We start from the raw sequence: 14,609 nt of genomic DNA, 5'->3' as shown, positions 1-14,609 counted from the left end.
CACAGATTTATTACAAAACTTAATAATAATAATAATCTTTTTTTTTAAACCAGATCATTTCGTCACAAAGCACGCGCACGTATTCCACAAACACACACTGGGGTTCAATATTTTTTAACATTTTATTATTTTTGGTCTTTCTTTAGAATACAAAACAAGAACCAAAATCACAAAAATAACATTTACAAAACAGATTTAACGGAGGTGACTGAGGCAAAATAGAAAAGCTAGTCTGGAGTGATCTTTGTGAGTTAGCCTGTTAGCTTGTTAGCTTGGTACCTTGAGGTAAAACAGCGAGCAATGTAAAGTGTTTGGTGTTTCACACAAGTTTAAATTAGTGTCTTTGTTCAGTAGTGCTGTTCACACACAGTTTTATATTAATAGTTTATGCTTAGAGCATTGTTATTACACAGGTAACATAGGTGTCTGTTTCTAGCTAGTTGCACTTATGGCACCATTGAATGTTTTTTTTTTTTAGTCTCAGTCACACTCACACAAGGCTACAGTTCATTCACTCTCACTGACACGGTGCAAATGAACTCCAAAAACTTTTCCTACAAACAATACTTTTGGTTATAAAAGGAAATCGTCATCAAAATGTGTTTCTGGCAAAAAGCTGCATATGACCTGTGGAATTAAATCTTCTATAAAATAGTGAAAAATAAAACATTTAAACACTTAATGATTAAGTAATGGCCGTCAAAGAGGCACAAACTCAAAGGTCCCATCTTTTTTCTAAAATACAAAACTGATAAGACGAATGCATACACTGCATCACTGAAAAAATCATAATAAAACCATCACTTTCTAAATCACAAAGCCGTGGAGTTACAGTTTAGTCTGCATGTTTAGAGCAGAATGTTTTTGCATGAGCTAACGTTTATGTCCTCTTCTTTTCACATTAAGACATGGTCATGAGTGATTCAGCATCAGATTATTACTCTAGTTCCTTTGGATGTGTGCCTTTTGTTCAATTTGCATCTGTCACAGCAGGTAGATAGAGCTAGCATTATTCCATGTGCCTATATACTGTATATACACATGCATTCAGCATCATATGTGTTCCCAAAGAGTAATGTCATGTTTTATGTAACAAAACCCAGATCAAACTCTATTTTCAACGCTAAGAGGATTAAGCTTCAAAACTCTTCTGACGGAGCACAAAAGGGTTAGCATGGAGCTGTGTTATATGTGATATGCAGCAGGCTCTAGAGGTGCTGGCGTCGGGAGAGTGGTTTAGGAATGCAGGCGCGTCTTATTAACCGGGGTCACTTCCATCATCCAATTTACCCCTTTTCCTTATTTAAAATGGGACTCTTTCTACGATATATAGGGTTTAAGATTCACATTATGCTGGAAGAAGAGCGATTGGCTTCAGACAGTGGCTGGGCTGTCTTCACCAAAAGCAAAAACACTGGAGTATAGTGTGAATGCATAACTACCAACCTGTGGAGAGACAAGAAAATACATGTTTAAAAATGCATATATTATACGGAGGCTGTGGTGTGAATGTGTGAGGTGTGAATCCGTCTCACCCCTCACTTCACCACTGCGGGGGCACATAGCTGTAGCTGGGTGTGCCCGCGGGCCGATATGTTGGCATTGTGACCGGGTGGGGTGCAACAGGCGCTGGTGAAGGAGTGGTCAACAATGTTCCTAAAAAATACAGAAAATAAACATTACAGTAATCCAGATAAATATAACAAAATAAATCACATCACAGTTTGGTTTCAAACTTTTTGGCAAATATTTTGAATTTGTGAATGTAGAAATATTACATCACATTTATATACAGCGCTTTTCCACCTTCAGTCACTCAAAAGCGTTTTACATGAAGGAAACACTCACCCATTCACTCACACATTCATACACCAGTGTACACAGACACTGCGGGCGAGGCGGGTTAAATGTCTTGCCCAAGGACACAACAACATTCATCTGCGGGAGTGGAATTCGAACAGTCAACCTTCGGATCAGTGGATAAACGCTCTACCAACGGAGGTACTGTGGGCCCAACCTAAAATGGCTGGTCACATAATGTATTAGACAATGTGAAAAAGTTTGGTTTGGTGACAGTAATCTGGAAAAATCAATGTTTCCTTTCACAATAATCGCACCACTTAAAATTTGTATCGTGAAATCTCTGCTTAAAAGACACTATATGACACAAAACTGACTCTTGTAGCTTTAAGCCATGTTATAATGTTGGTACCTTCTCAAAAACAGACCTGGAGTTGTGTTTTGTTTCATTCTCACATGTTTGAGTCACTTTATTATTAGTCTGTAACATCTACAAAGCTCAAAATGCGACGTTCCACCTTGTGATGTCATCAAGTGGTAGTTTTCAAGTTAACTCCTCCTTTTACCTTTAGTTCAGTCGAGATAAGAGACAACTCCAGGACTGAAATGATCCAAATGATTCTATAAATGAAGGTGTGTGGAGTTTAAAAACACAGTGGAGCACTTCCTGTATCACCACATGATGACATCACAAGGTGGACAACTCTAAATCTGCAGGGTTTGTGATGAGGAAAATATAGACACTTTTAAGAACCAAACCAAGTCTTCTAAGAAAAATATGTAAAAATAAAAGATTTGTGTGTCGAGACGCTCACCTGCCGACATGGCCATGGTGGTGCCCGCTACCATCCCCATGGGGACCCCATTTGGGCGATGGGGAGGGATGTGAGGGGCAAACATGGTGGCTGGCATCCCATTGGGCTGGACAACTGTCGTGTGATGGATGACGTGGGGCGGAGCCGCGTACAGAGGCTGTGTGTAGTAAGTGCCTTGCTGTTGTGAAGGTATTAATGCCTGTGACAAGAAGAAACTGTTTCACTGGCAAAATAAGAACGTTTGTTTATTTGAAAGCAGTTAAGGAGAGAATGTTCTAGGGCAAGGGACTTATTTTGATTTTATATTACAAGTATGATGGGTCTCACTAGGGTACGATACGATACTGGTGTTAAATATCGGAACAGATACTGAAAAATTAGCTCGATCGGGTTTCAGTTCCATAATATCGATTAAGTCCTGGATGGGCCCATAAACTGTATAAAGAAGACGACTAAGTGAGTGTGATGTCACCCATTCTGATCGGGTCCAGGTGCCTACTTCATTATTAATGTTCACATCTTGATTTATGGATAAAATAGTAAAATAAAAACCCCAGGATCATGTAGAGGGTTAATACGAACATTTAAGACTAAAATGAGTCTGAGCCAGAGTTGTGCCCATGATCACTTCCTATTTATGATTATTATTATTATTAGTGTATTTGATAGGGACAATGTGCAAATAGCCGAAGCTCTAGATCTATTTGGAACACAGCGGATAACAAGTTAGCCATGTCCATTTATATTTACAGTCTGTGTCTCTCTCCCCTCTGTCTCTCTCTCCCACCTCTGTCTCTCTCTCCTCCCCCCCCCCCCCCCCCCCCGTCTCTTTCCCCTCTTTTTCTGTGAAGAATAAGAATTTGTTTATAATGTAAAATAAAACAAAATTAAATGTATAGACTTTAAAAATGTCACCATGGTGTAAACCTGTGCATAGGGGTTCTGTTGGGGGTAGGTGCTCCTGACGGGATACACCGCGGCCTGATAAGGGTTTGGCGAGGACGTATAAGGAGGCACGGTCCCAGTGTTTGGAGAACAGGTCATTTTAAAAGGCGTCCCTGGAGAGTATCCTGGAAGAAAAGCACAAGATGGAACATGAGAATCAACAAGGATCAGAGAGAAGAAAGAAACACAAGACGATCTGTCATCTGTTTATTTATGTTTTCACTGTTTTAGCTTCACCTTGAGATTTGCTTTCAAATTTAGTAGTAGTAGTAGTATTGTAAATACAATTTTATATATATATATATATATATATATATATATATATATATATATATATATATATATATATATATATATTAGTAATAGTAGTTTTAGTTCTAGTAGTGGTAGTGGGAGTACTCATGATGATGATGGCAGTAGTAGTAGCAGTAGACGTAGTAGTAGTAGTATTTGTAGTCTGTTGATTTGAGGTAAAATGCCTGACTCTTACCGCTGGGGAACGCTGGGTTGGCACCAGGATACACACTGGGTGTGTATGTCGGAGGCGCTGCAGCGTAACCAACAGGGAAACCAGCTAAAAGCAACACAAAGAACAAGATATAAACCAGAAATAAACCAGTTTGACATTTAATTACAAACAGAACAGATTAATTATAGAGAGAAGAACAGAAGAGCACACACCTGGATATCCTATGCCTTTAGTGTTGGTAAAGGGGACCCCTGTTGGCGCAGGGCTGTACACCGGGTTCATCGTGGTCACTTCTCAGATTCTGCACAGAAACATAATTTAATATATTACAATTTAATTCAATAAACAGTTGTTTCAGTGAGGCACTTCCCTCTATTGGCCAACAAATAGAATTACATCATTTATGTTTTCAATTATGTTTGTTTTTTTAATGTAAATGCAGCTGGTTTTCAACTAACACCAGTAAATAGCAGCTTTTCTCAAACAAGGTACCAAATCATAGCACAACTTGTAAGTATTTATTAAGATTAAAATGATTACATAACAAAAAGAGATAACTTTATAACTTAATTAGCAACTTCTTAATGTTTGAGTAAAAATAACAAAATAATAAAATACCTAGGGCTTCATTTGGACCACACTTTGTATTTCAAAAAGCCTATAGAAAAGTTTGCGTCTCAATCAGATACATCATCTCTTCCCTAAGACACATGAGGAACAGCCTGACAGTAGAGGGCGCTCTCACATATTTCAATGCCATGATGATCCCACACAGGACCTGCTGTGTCCTGCTCAGGACAATGAGAGCGCGCTCAAACCTTTAATTATTTAATTTAGTTTAATTTTGTATTCAAACCTAAGAAACTTTAATCATTAATAATGCAGCTCCACCTACACTGAACACATTTATTAAACTTTGTTCTGAACAAACTCGGTCTCTGTGGACACAAACTGCACTGGTCCAAACAGATACTCAGGCTTTGCTCAGTCGCCTTTTCAAACTATCAGAGAATCAGGTCCAGACTCTGAAATCATCTGTAGATCTGAATAATTTTACTAAGAATTTCAAAAAGTACATTTTAGATAATCAGATGTGTCACATCAGTCTGGTTCATCTGTGCTGTTCTGTTTCACTGTAAAAACCTGCACATAATGATTTTTTATATTGGTTTGGACAGAATAAACATCATGTACTAGACATTTTCCTGCAAATGTTAATGATGAACTGACTGTTTTATAATGTAATTGTAATGAAATGTGTATTTTAATGTGTGTTCACCTGCCCAGGGACTTGTTGTGGCATTCTTTATCCTAAATCTTTATCCTAAATCTTTATCCTAAATCTTTACCCTAAATCTTTACTTGCATTTTTCTGTATTGTCTTTGTCCTAACCTTCATGATACTATCTGTTGTTATGCACAGGTGTATCTTTTGTCTGCCTACGAGACGATGTCTCCAGCGGCCTCAAACCACTTGGACTAGACTAGACTGGTATGATTGTTTTGATGGTATAAATACACTGTGTGTGTGTGTTCATTTGTCAGTTGAGGACAAGACGACACTATCAAGGACAACAGCTCTTTGACAATTGTCAAAAGATTCAATAAATCAGACTTTTTAATTCAAGACAACTTCTCTGTTGATTTTATGTTTTTTTTATGTTTTTATTATTAGAAATTCCACAACAGGCTGCACCTGCCCAGGGCCTGCAGGTGGAAAATAGCAGCTAAATCTGGTACAAATCATCTTATCTTTTGTAAGATTAATGTACACGGTCCCTGACAAAGAAGGAAGAAAGGAAGGGCAGAAAGGAAAGGAAGGACAAGATTTTGGAATAATAGCACAGAATGTTTGAATTACATTAGGGATATCTACCATTTGTAATATGCAGAGGGCTGTTAACACTTTAGTCCCCTGTCCAGTTGTTCTTGTCTTTTCCTAAAAGCTGCTTTAAGTCTCTGTTTTATAAAAAATAAAGATGTAATATGCAGGGGCTTGTTAACACTTTAGTCCCTTGTACATGTGTTTTTGTCTTTTATAAAAGCTGCCTTAAGTCTCTGTTTTATAAAAATAAAGATGGCTGTGGCTTTTACTTCATAAAGATTTACAGTGAAGGTGAACCAAACAGGACACTTGACATCACTAGCCAACCTCCAGCTCTGAGTAAATCACTGGAAAACTCTTAACAGCACCTGGAAATTCAGGATAATCTGCGAGAAATCAGTTACAGTGTGATTGAACCTGCAGATCACCTCTTTGACCGCGCTAAACCGCTGGACTGTCCCGCAGAGGAGCGGATTGGGCAGCGCTTGTCAACAGGCCGCAGGAGGAGGCGGCAGGTAGCGGGGTCCCAAACAAACACCGGTCCCACACTGGATACACACAAATAAAGACAAAAAAACATTCCACTCACGGTTCGCTGACTGAGCTGCCTGTTATTCCCCACCTTTGATCCTTTTGGTCAAAATGAAATTAAGCTAGCTGAGGTTTTGCTGCCAGATGCGACTGAACTCTTTTGAGCACCCCGCGTCACTTCCGCAAAGTCACGTGGTTTAAGAACGCTCAAAACAAACGTGGAAATTATATCAGTTTGGACAAATGAGACCGTTAAAACTACATACATTTAATATATCTTTGTGAAATTATTTTATAATTCCCAAAATATGTCGTAATGGTATTTTAATAGAAAAACAAAAATTGTGTAAATAAAAATCCAACATGGCCGCTCTCAGGTCCTGACAGGACACTAAAAACCATATGTGTTAATTTCCCAAGTTTTGTCTTGTAGTTTAATTATCTATACAACTTTGCGCTGTTTTATAGATTAAAATGCAGGTTAGGTTTGATTGATTTTGTGTTTTATTTGATTTAAAGTAAAATAGTATAATGTAGTTTCCCTAGTTTCTATGTTCTTCCAGAGCCTTCGACGCGTCCTTTTCATTCAGCCATTGAGCTCGGCAGCCTGGGTCCGGGGAGTTATGGCTGTGATATGCAACATAATATGAGTTTTTCTGTCACTATGAGGATATTTAGCATTTCATAGGGGTCTGTCAAGGGGATTGGGCTCAAAACTAGCTGGTGTAAGTGTCCGCAGCAGCAGATCCATGATGTCTGTGGCGGCTGGGGGCAGTGGAGCCTCTCTGGGCGCAGTGGCTTCTGGGTGTCTGTCTGCAGCTTCGCCCTACGCCGCTGCTGCAGCCGGGGGAGGAGCGGGGGAGGCCGGGGGAGCGGCTGGAGTGGCCGGGAGACTCCCAGCCCGTGTCCTGGAACACATTTTCTCGTATCTGGAGCTGTCGGAGCTCATGCGCTGCTCTCTGGTGTGCTGGCACTGGTATAACATCCTGTCTGATGAAAACAGTGAGGTGTGGCGCAGTCTGTGCACCAGGAGCCTCAGTGACGAGGCTCTGCGCTCGGATGTGCTCTGCAACCTGCCCACCTACAAGGGAAAGGTATGATTTAAGTGTGTTTTATACCTGAAATGCACGCATCCTGCACAGTGCATGCATCATATTTGCACATTTTCCATGTAAAGGCCTGGACCATGTCTCTGTAGAGCACCAACTGCAGCTAAATCACTGCACTGTGATCTATTATTTACTGTGCAAACTCCAGACTGTCTCTAGATGTGTCTGTGTGAACTAAGAGAGAACTAATTTCTTGTTGCAGTAGCATCTTTTGCACAATCCTATTCAATTCAGATTTAGTTGTACAGCACATTTAAATACACCTTAAGTCCTGCACATAAAAGTCTGCAAAAACAAATATACAGATAACACGGCATATAACAGTAAAACTATAAAACACCAATAACACACCAAGATCCTGTCTAGCTGGAATTAAATGCCAGTGAGAAGAGGTGAATTTCAGTCTGCAGGTTCAGATCTGAGCCAGAGAAAAGAAATGGTTTGAGAGACGAGTTAAAGAAGCTATTTTTGTTAGGAAAAACAGAAATGGGGGCCTGAGACATCATTTATCCCCCATCTATAACCCCATCCCCAGACCCAAAGCAAACAAAGGAAACAAAGAGAACAACCGGGCAAGACAGTAGGGCCATTAAAGGTTGAATGGAGGCCGTTAAGGCTGAAACTGTAAACAAAACCTGTTTACTGTTTCGGTGTAGTTATCTCCTCCTTCAGACAGACATAAGGCAGTGTCCAGCAGTAATCTGACCACAACTGAAGAAGCAGCTTGAACGAGCAGAGAAACGTCTTCACTCCTACAACATTTTGTCCAGTGACAGATTTAACTTTAGCTTTTGTTCTAGCACATTTAAATACAACTTAAGTGCTGCACACAAAGTCACACATAAAAACAAAAACACAGATAACACAGAACAGTAAAACTATAAAACACCAATAACACACCAAGATATCCTGTGTAGCTCGGATTAAATGCCAGGGAGGAGAGGCTGGTTTCAAATATCGGCTCAATATATCAGTCTATCTTTACTAAATATCGATCAGTCAATTTGCAGAGCCCTTTTCACGCACACAGACAACTTAAAGTGCTTTACACAGAATTAAAATCACAACAATTTGCAAAATATTAAAGTCCACATAGTTGGTATTTACATATTTACATAATTTACACAGAACAAACACAAAACATCAGTTAAAGTCAATAAAAGTCAATAAATGTAGGAATTCATGGAGCGTTTTTTCCATTAATTATTCAACAGCAAAATTAAAAAGGTGTGACTTTAATTTAGATTTTAAAATATTAGATTTTCCTTCAAGACCCAGATTTTCCGGTAAAGAATTCCACATTTGGGATGCACGGAAAAAGCAAATGAGGCTTGACTGTGTTTGGTCAGAACTCGAGGAAACACCAGGAAACTCGTCCCAGCTGAAGTGAGCGGACGACGGGGCTCACGGGGAGTCAGCAGGTCTGGAAGACGCTTTAGACTTTCACCGTTTAGAGAATAAATATACAATAAATACACAGGACGTCCATAAAGTCTCAGACGCTTATTCCAAAGGCAGTCGATTACGTATCTGACTCAGACTTGTTTTGTTGTTCTCAGTGGTTTCCAAAGTGTTTTCCCTCGTTTAATAACCTCTATATGAGCTCCATTAGTGGCACGAAGCGTCGAGATGGGGCTGCGTTTCTCGCTGCGTTGGCCGTAGCAGAGACTCGTCGATGTTTGTAATCTCGTCTGTATCTGTGGCTTTAGTTCAGTAATGTCCCGTATCTTTGCTCCAAGCACGACATCTTCAACACAGCCCCGTAGAATTAAACACTGTAGCTTCTCTCGTAATTAAAAACATTTATAACCACTGATACAATAGAACAAATGTGATTAATATATCCAATAAACTGCCTTTGTAAATACTTTTTTTTTTTTTATTCTTTCAGCCTATAGCGCAGTTGAAAACCCTCCTCTTCTCCCTGGTATTTAACACTAAACAGGATATACACATGTTTTATCTGTATATTCGCTTTTTGTTTTGTTCAGCTCAGGTTGTTTTAAATGTTCTACAGCAATAAACTTGGATTGAACTGAATATAACGGCTGTTTAAATATGGAATCTCTTCATAAAATTAAAATTATAATTATTCAAATCCAGAAAATGTTGTAACTGTCAGCAACTTGAATCATTATCGTGATATAATCTTTAATAATGACACAAAATTTCACTATGACGATATAAATATTGGCTTTGACAGCACAGCACTGAGTTGTTAATTTAAAAAAATGACTGTGATAAATGAAAATAGAGCTAAAAATGGAGTAAAACAGGTTCCCCCGTGGCTGTACAACACTGGGGCTTTGAATGTCCCACTCAGCCAATAGGAATGCGGCGTTTGACAGCTCATCACTTGTTGCCGTGTCTTTGTTTCAGCTCAAGTCCTTCCAACACGCTCTCAGCTCCCACGACTGCTCACGTAATGTTTACATAAAGAAAAACGGCTTCACCCTCCACCGAAACCCCATCGCCCAAAGCACGGACGGCGCTCGCGGCAAAATCGGCTTCTCCGAGGGACGGCACGCGTGGGAGATCTGGTGGGAGGGGCCTCTTGGTACTGTAGCGGTCATTGGTATTGCCACGAAACGGGCAGCTATGCAATGCCAAGGCTATGTGGCGCTACTGGGCAGTGACGACCAGAGCTGGGGCTGGAACTTAGTGGACAATAATCTTCTTCACAACGGAGAGGTCAACGGAAACTTCCCACAATGCAACAATGCGCCAAAATATCAGGTAAGGGCTCGGCGTGATCGGCTCCTCCCACAAACGTGAGTCCCGAAGGCTCAGAGTGTGCGTTTGTAAAGTGTATATGAAATACTTGGACCAGTTCTAGGATAAACACAAACGAAAAGTGTTTTACAGAATAAGAAAGACGTTAAAGTCACAATAAAAACAAATCAAAACATAAATAATCATCTTTAAATTAACAACAAAGGAGAAAAGTGCAGTCACAGCAGAAAAACAGAACAGTTTGAGCCTGGATTTAAAGACTGAAAGTGCAGGCCTGAGTCACATCTTCAGGAAGTGAGGAAACTCAAACAATGATTCAACATGTTTAGTCCTGGTTTAGTCCTGGTTTAGTCCTGGTTTAGTCCTGGTTTAGTCCTGGTTTAGTCCTGGTTTAGTCCTGGTTTAGACCTGGTTTAGTCCTGGTTTAGTCCTAGTTTAGTCCGGGTTTAGTCCTGGTTTAGACCTGGTTTAGTCCTGGTTTAGTCCCGGTTTAGTCCCGGTTTAGTCCCGGTTCAGTCCTGGTTCAGTCCTGGTTCAGTCCTGGTTTAGTCTTTGTTTAGTCCTGGTTTAGTCCTGGTTCAGTCCTGGTTCAGTCCTGGTTCAGTCCTGGTTCAGTCCTGGTCCAGTCCTGGTTCAGTCCTGGTATAGTCCTGGTTCAGTCCTGGTTCAGTCCTGGTTCAGTCCTGGTTCAATCCTGGTTTAGTCTGGGTTCAGTCCTGGTTTAGTCCTGGTTTAGTCCGGGTTTAGTCCGGGTTTAGTCCTGGTTTAGTCCCGGTTTAGTCCCGGTTTAGTCCTGGTTCAGTCCTGGTTCATTCCTGGTTTAGTCTTGGTTCAGTCCAGGTTTAGTCTTTGTTTAGTCCTGGTTTAGTCCTGGTCCAGTCCTGGTTTAGTCCTGGTCCAGTGAGCAGGACGTTACAGTCGTCTCACCTCCTGGACACAAATGCAGGATAAGTCTCTCTGTTTTTGACATTTTACCTTTGATTCTTGTTTTTAGACGATAAAAAGCTGCAGATGTCACTGATTTGACGTGACGTTAAAGTTCAGGTCTGAGTCCATTATTATCTTTAGATTTTAGCCTGATTTTCTGTTCCAGTTCTTTAGTGCGGTGAAAACTCATTGCAGCTCTACGGCTAAAGCTTCTCCTGCCTGTCGAATTTGTTCTGTTTCCTGAGCATTACCAGGTCTAAACCAGGTCTAAACCAGGTCTAAACCAGGTCTAAACCAGGTCTAAACCAGGTCTAAACCAGGTCTAAACCAGGTCTAAACCAGGTCTAAACCAGGTCTAAACCAGGACTAAACCAGGACTAAACCAGGTCTAAACCAGGTCTAAACCAGGTCTAAACCAGGTCTAAACCAGGACTAAACCAGGACTAAACCAGGTCTAAACCAGGTCTAAACCAGGTCTAAACCAGGTCTAAACCAGGTCTAAACCAGGTCTAAACCAGGACTAAACCAGGTCTAAACCAGGTCTAAACCAGGTCTAAACCAGGTCTAAACCAGGTCTAAACCAGGTCTAAACCAGGACTAAACCAGGTCTAAACCAGGACTAAACCAGGTCTAAACCAGGTCTAAACCAGGACTAAACCAGGACTAAACCAGGTCTAAACCAGGACTAAACCAGGTCTAAACCAGGTCTAAACCAGGTCTAAACCAGGTCTAAACCAGGTCTAAACCAGGTCTAAACCAGGACTAAACCAGGTCTAAACCAGGACTAAACCAGGTCTAAACCAGGTCTAAGCCAGGACTAAGCCAGGACTAAGCCAGGACTAAACCAGGACTAAACCAGGTCTAAACCAGGTCTAAACCAGGACTAAACCAGGACTAAACCAGGTCTAAACCAGGTCTAAACCAGGACTAAACCAGGACTAAACCAGGACTAAACCAGGACTAAACCAGGACTAAACCAGGTCTAAACCAGGTCTAAACCAGGTCTAAACCAGGTCTAAACCAGGTCTAAACCAGGTCTAAACCAGGTCTAAACCAGGTCTAAACCAGGTCTGTAACAGGACTACACCAGGTCTAAAACGAGGCTGCTTCCTGAAGTGGGAGGGGCTATGAACTGGAGGTGGAGTTAAGAACAGCTAACAGATCAGGGAAAAGGCTGTGGAGATTAAATTGTTACTTAAACTAGGGCTGCAGATAATTATTATATTTACTAATCAATTTAATCTGAGTATTTCTATTGGACACTGAGATTTTAAAAATGCATTTTAAACCAAATAAAGGTTGAAATATGGCGACTGAAAGCTTCTAGATAAGAGGATATTTAGGACTAAAGTATTTATGGAGTAACTTTTATGAACTAAACGTTTACACTAGAGATGCACCAGTCCAGGTAGAATCTGCCAATGCCTGATATGAACCAGAGCAGAGACTGAAAACGGCTTTTATTTACTTAAAAAAACAAATAAATAAGAGGAAACTTTTACGTAACTATAGAACAACTCAACGATTAAATGTATATGATCATTAAGAGGCTTTTTGGGCTGATTATGACCAGGATATTGTCTTTTTTATAACAACATGTGCATCAATTGAACCGGATCCAGCTCATTTTTAAGTATCGGTGCCATTTTCACCTGTAATTCTAAAAATCTGACATGTAAAAATAATAATCCAGTTCTAATTCTTCCTTCTGTAAATTTGGTTTCAGATTGGAGAGAGGATACGTGTGATTCTAGACATGGACGACAAGACGTTAGCGTTTGAGCGGGGCTTTGAGTTCCTGGGCGTGGCGTTTCGAGGACTGCCCAAAGCCTGCCTATTCCCAGCCGTGTCCGCGGTTTACGGCAACACGGAGGTCACCATGGTTTACCTGGGCAAACCTCTGGACGGCTAACGGGGGGGGCGCTGTGTCGCCGTTGCGTAATGCGCTCCAACGTATTAATAGTGGTTCATTTTACAGCCACGGGGACATTACCAACGCGGCGATGGCATTTACGATACATTTTTTTAACCATTTTGGAGGCGAGGACCGCCAAAGTTTTACAAAACGCCGCCTCTGTGACGAAAGGGAAACGATCCGGACCCGTGACGCTGACGACGCAGCTGCCGCCACGCTCCGAGATCAAACTTTTCATCGAGCGTTATTATGATTAGCGCTGTCGAAATGTTTGTGTTCACAGGTTTTAAATCATGCCACAAAAAAGACTGGACTCGGAATGTCTCCACGCCAATTCAAGGTTTCAATGCAACTTTTTGAATAAATGTACGCCAACGTGGACTACGCCAACGTGCTGTACGCCAACGTGGACTACGCCAACGTGCTGTACGCCAACGTGGACTACGCCAACGTGGACTACGCCAACACATGTGCATGGTTATGGAAAATTACTACTATTGCGTTTGCCATTTTAAATTCACTGAGTAATATATGTATCTGTACCATGTGTTTTAATGTGCTACAGTAGTTACTATTATACACTATTTATTTCTTATCAATGGAACTATAGCCACAATATGGTTAATAAAGTCGACATAGTGCCACAGGACGCCATGTTTGTGTTTGAATCAGCACAAAAATCTGCAAAAAAAAAAAAAAAAAAAGTACTTTTCAGAGGTTTTTATCGTGTTACAGTTTAATCTTTAATCGATTATTTTCAAGACGCCATTTTGTCGATCGGCTCCACCTGTGACACGCCCACTGTGACGTACACACCCCCTCGTCTCCTCTCTCGTCTCCTCTTGTCTCTTCTCTCCTCTCCTCTCTCGTCTCCTCTCTCGTCTCCTCTCTCGTCTCCTCTCTCCTCTCCTCTCTCGTCTCCTCTCTCGTCTCCTCTCTCGTCTCCTCGTCTCCTCTCCTCTCTCGTCTCCTCTCTAGTCTCTTCTCTCGTCTCCTCTCTCGTCTCCTCTCGTCTCCTCTCTCGTCTCCTCTCTCGTCTCCTCTCATATCCTCTCGTCTCCTCTCTCGTCTCCTCTCTCGTCTCCTCTCTCATCTCCTCTCGTCTCCTCTCTCGTCTCCTCTCGTCTCCTCTCCTCTCTCATCTCCTCTCGTCTCCTCTCTCATCTCCTCTCGTCTCCTCTCTCGTCTCCTCTCGTCTCCTCTCTCCTCTCCTCTCTCATCTCCTCTCGTCTCCTCTCTCGTCTCCTCTCGTCTCCTCTCTCGTCTCCTCTCGTCTCCTCTCCTCTCTCATCTCCTCTCGTCTCCTCTCTCATCTCCTCTCGTCTCCTCTCTCGTCTCCTCTCGTCTCCTCTCTCCTCTCCTCTCTCATCTCCTCTCGTCTCCTCTCTCGTCTCCTCTTGTCTCCTCTCTCGTCTCCTCTCGTCTCCTCTCTCGTCTCCTCTCGTCTCCTCTCTCGTCTCTTCTCTCGTCTCCTCTTGTCTCCTCTTGTCTCCTCTCTCGTCTCCTCTCTCGTCTCCTCTCTCATCTCCTCTCGTCTCCT

General features: G+C 41.5%; 2 protein-coding genes across 3 annotated transcripts; one reads left to right on the top strand and one right to left on the bottom strand.

Moving 5' to 3' along the window:
• Positions 1 to 103: 103 nt before the first annotated feature.
• fam168b (family with sequence similarity 168 member B) lies at positions 104 to 6,572 on the bottom strand. 2 transcript variants are annotated; one of them, XM_055230023.1, is made up of 7 exons: positions 6,444 to 6,572; positions 4,242 to 4,330; positions 4,051 to 4,134; positions 3,543 to 3,685; positions 2,616 to 2,814; positions 1,536 to 1,656; positions 104 to 1,446 (listed from the first exon to the last, which is right to left on the bottom strand). In XM_055230023.1, the coding sequence occupies exons 2-6, from the start codon at positions 4,309 to 4,311 to the stop codon at positions 1,544 to 1,546; spliced, it is 609 nt and encodes a 202-aa protein (XP_055085998.1). In that variant the 5' UTR covers positions 4,312 to 4,330; positions 6,444 to 6,572; the 3' UTR covers positions 104 to 1,446; positions 1,536 to 1,543. The 2 variants fall into 2 exon arrangements, with proteins under 2 accessions (XP_055085998.1, XP_055085999.1); XM_055230024.1 differs by lacking the exon at positions 6,444 to 6,572 and adding an exon at positions 6,283 to 6,422.
• A 398-nt stretch (positions 6,573 to 6,970) lies between these two features.
• On the top strand, positions 6,971 to 13,713 carry fbxo45 (F-box protein 45). The gene is made up of 3 exons (XM_033986106.2): positions 6,971 to 7,479; positions 9,874 to 10,230; positions 12,881 to 13,713. Exons 1-3 carry the CDS (start codon positions 7,135 to 7,137, stop codon positions 13,064 to 13,066), a joined length of 888 nt encoding a protein of 295 aa, XP_033841997.1. The 5' UTR covers positions 6,971 to 7,134; the 3' UTR covers positions 13,067 to 13,713.
• Positions 13,714 to 14,609: the final 896 nt, after the last annotated feature.

Source organism: Periophthalmus magnuspinnatus, chromosome 20, assembly GCF_009829125.3.
Source record: "Periophthalmus magnuspinnatus isolate fPerMag1 chromosome 20, fPerMag1.2.pri, whole genome shotgun sequence".
Classification (NCBI taxonomy): Eukaryota; Metazoa; Chordata; class Actinopteri; order Gobiiformes; family Gobiidae; genus Periophthalmus; species Periophthalmus magnuspinnatus.
This window is presented reverse-complemented; position numbering and strand designations above follow the sequence as displayed.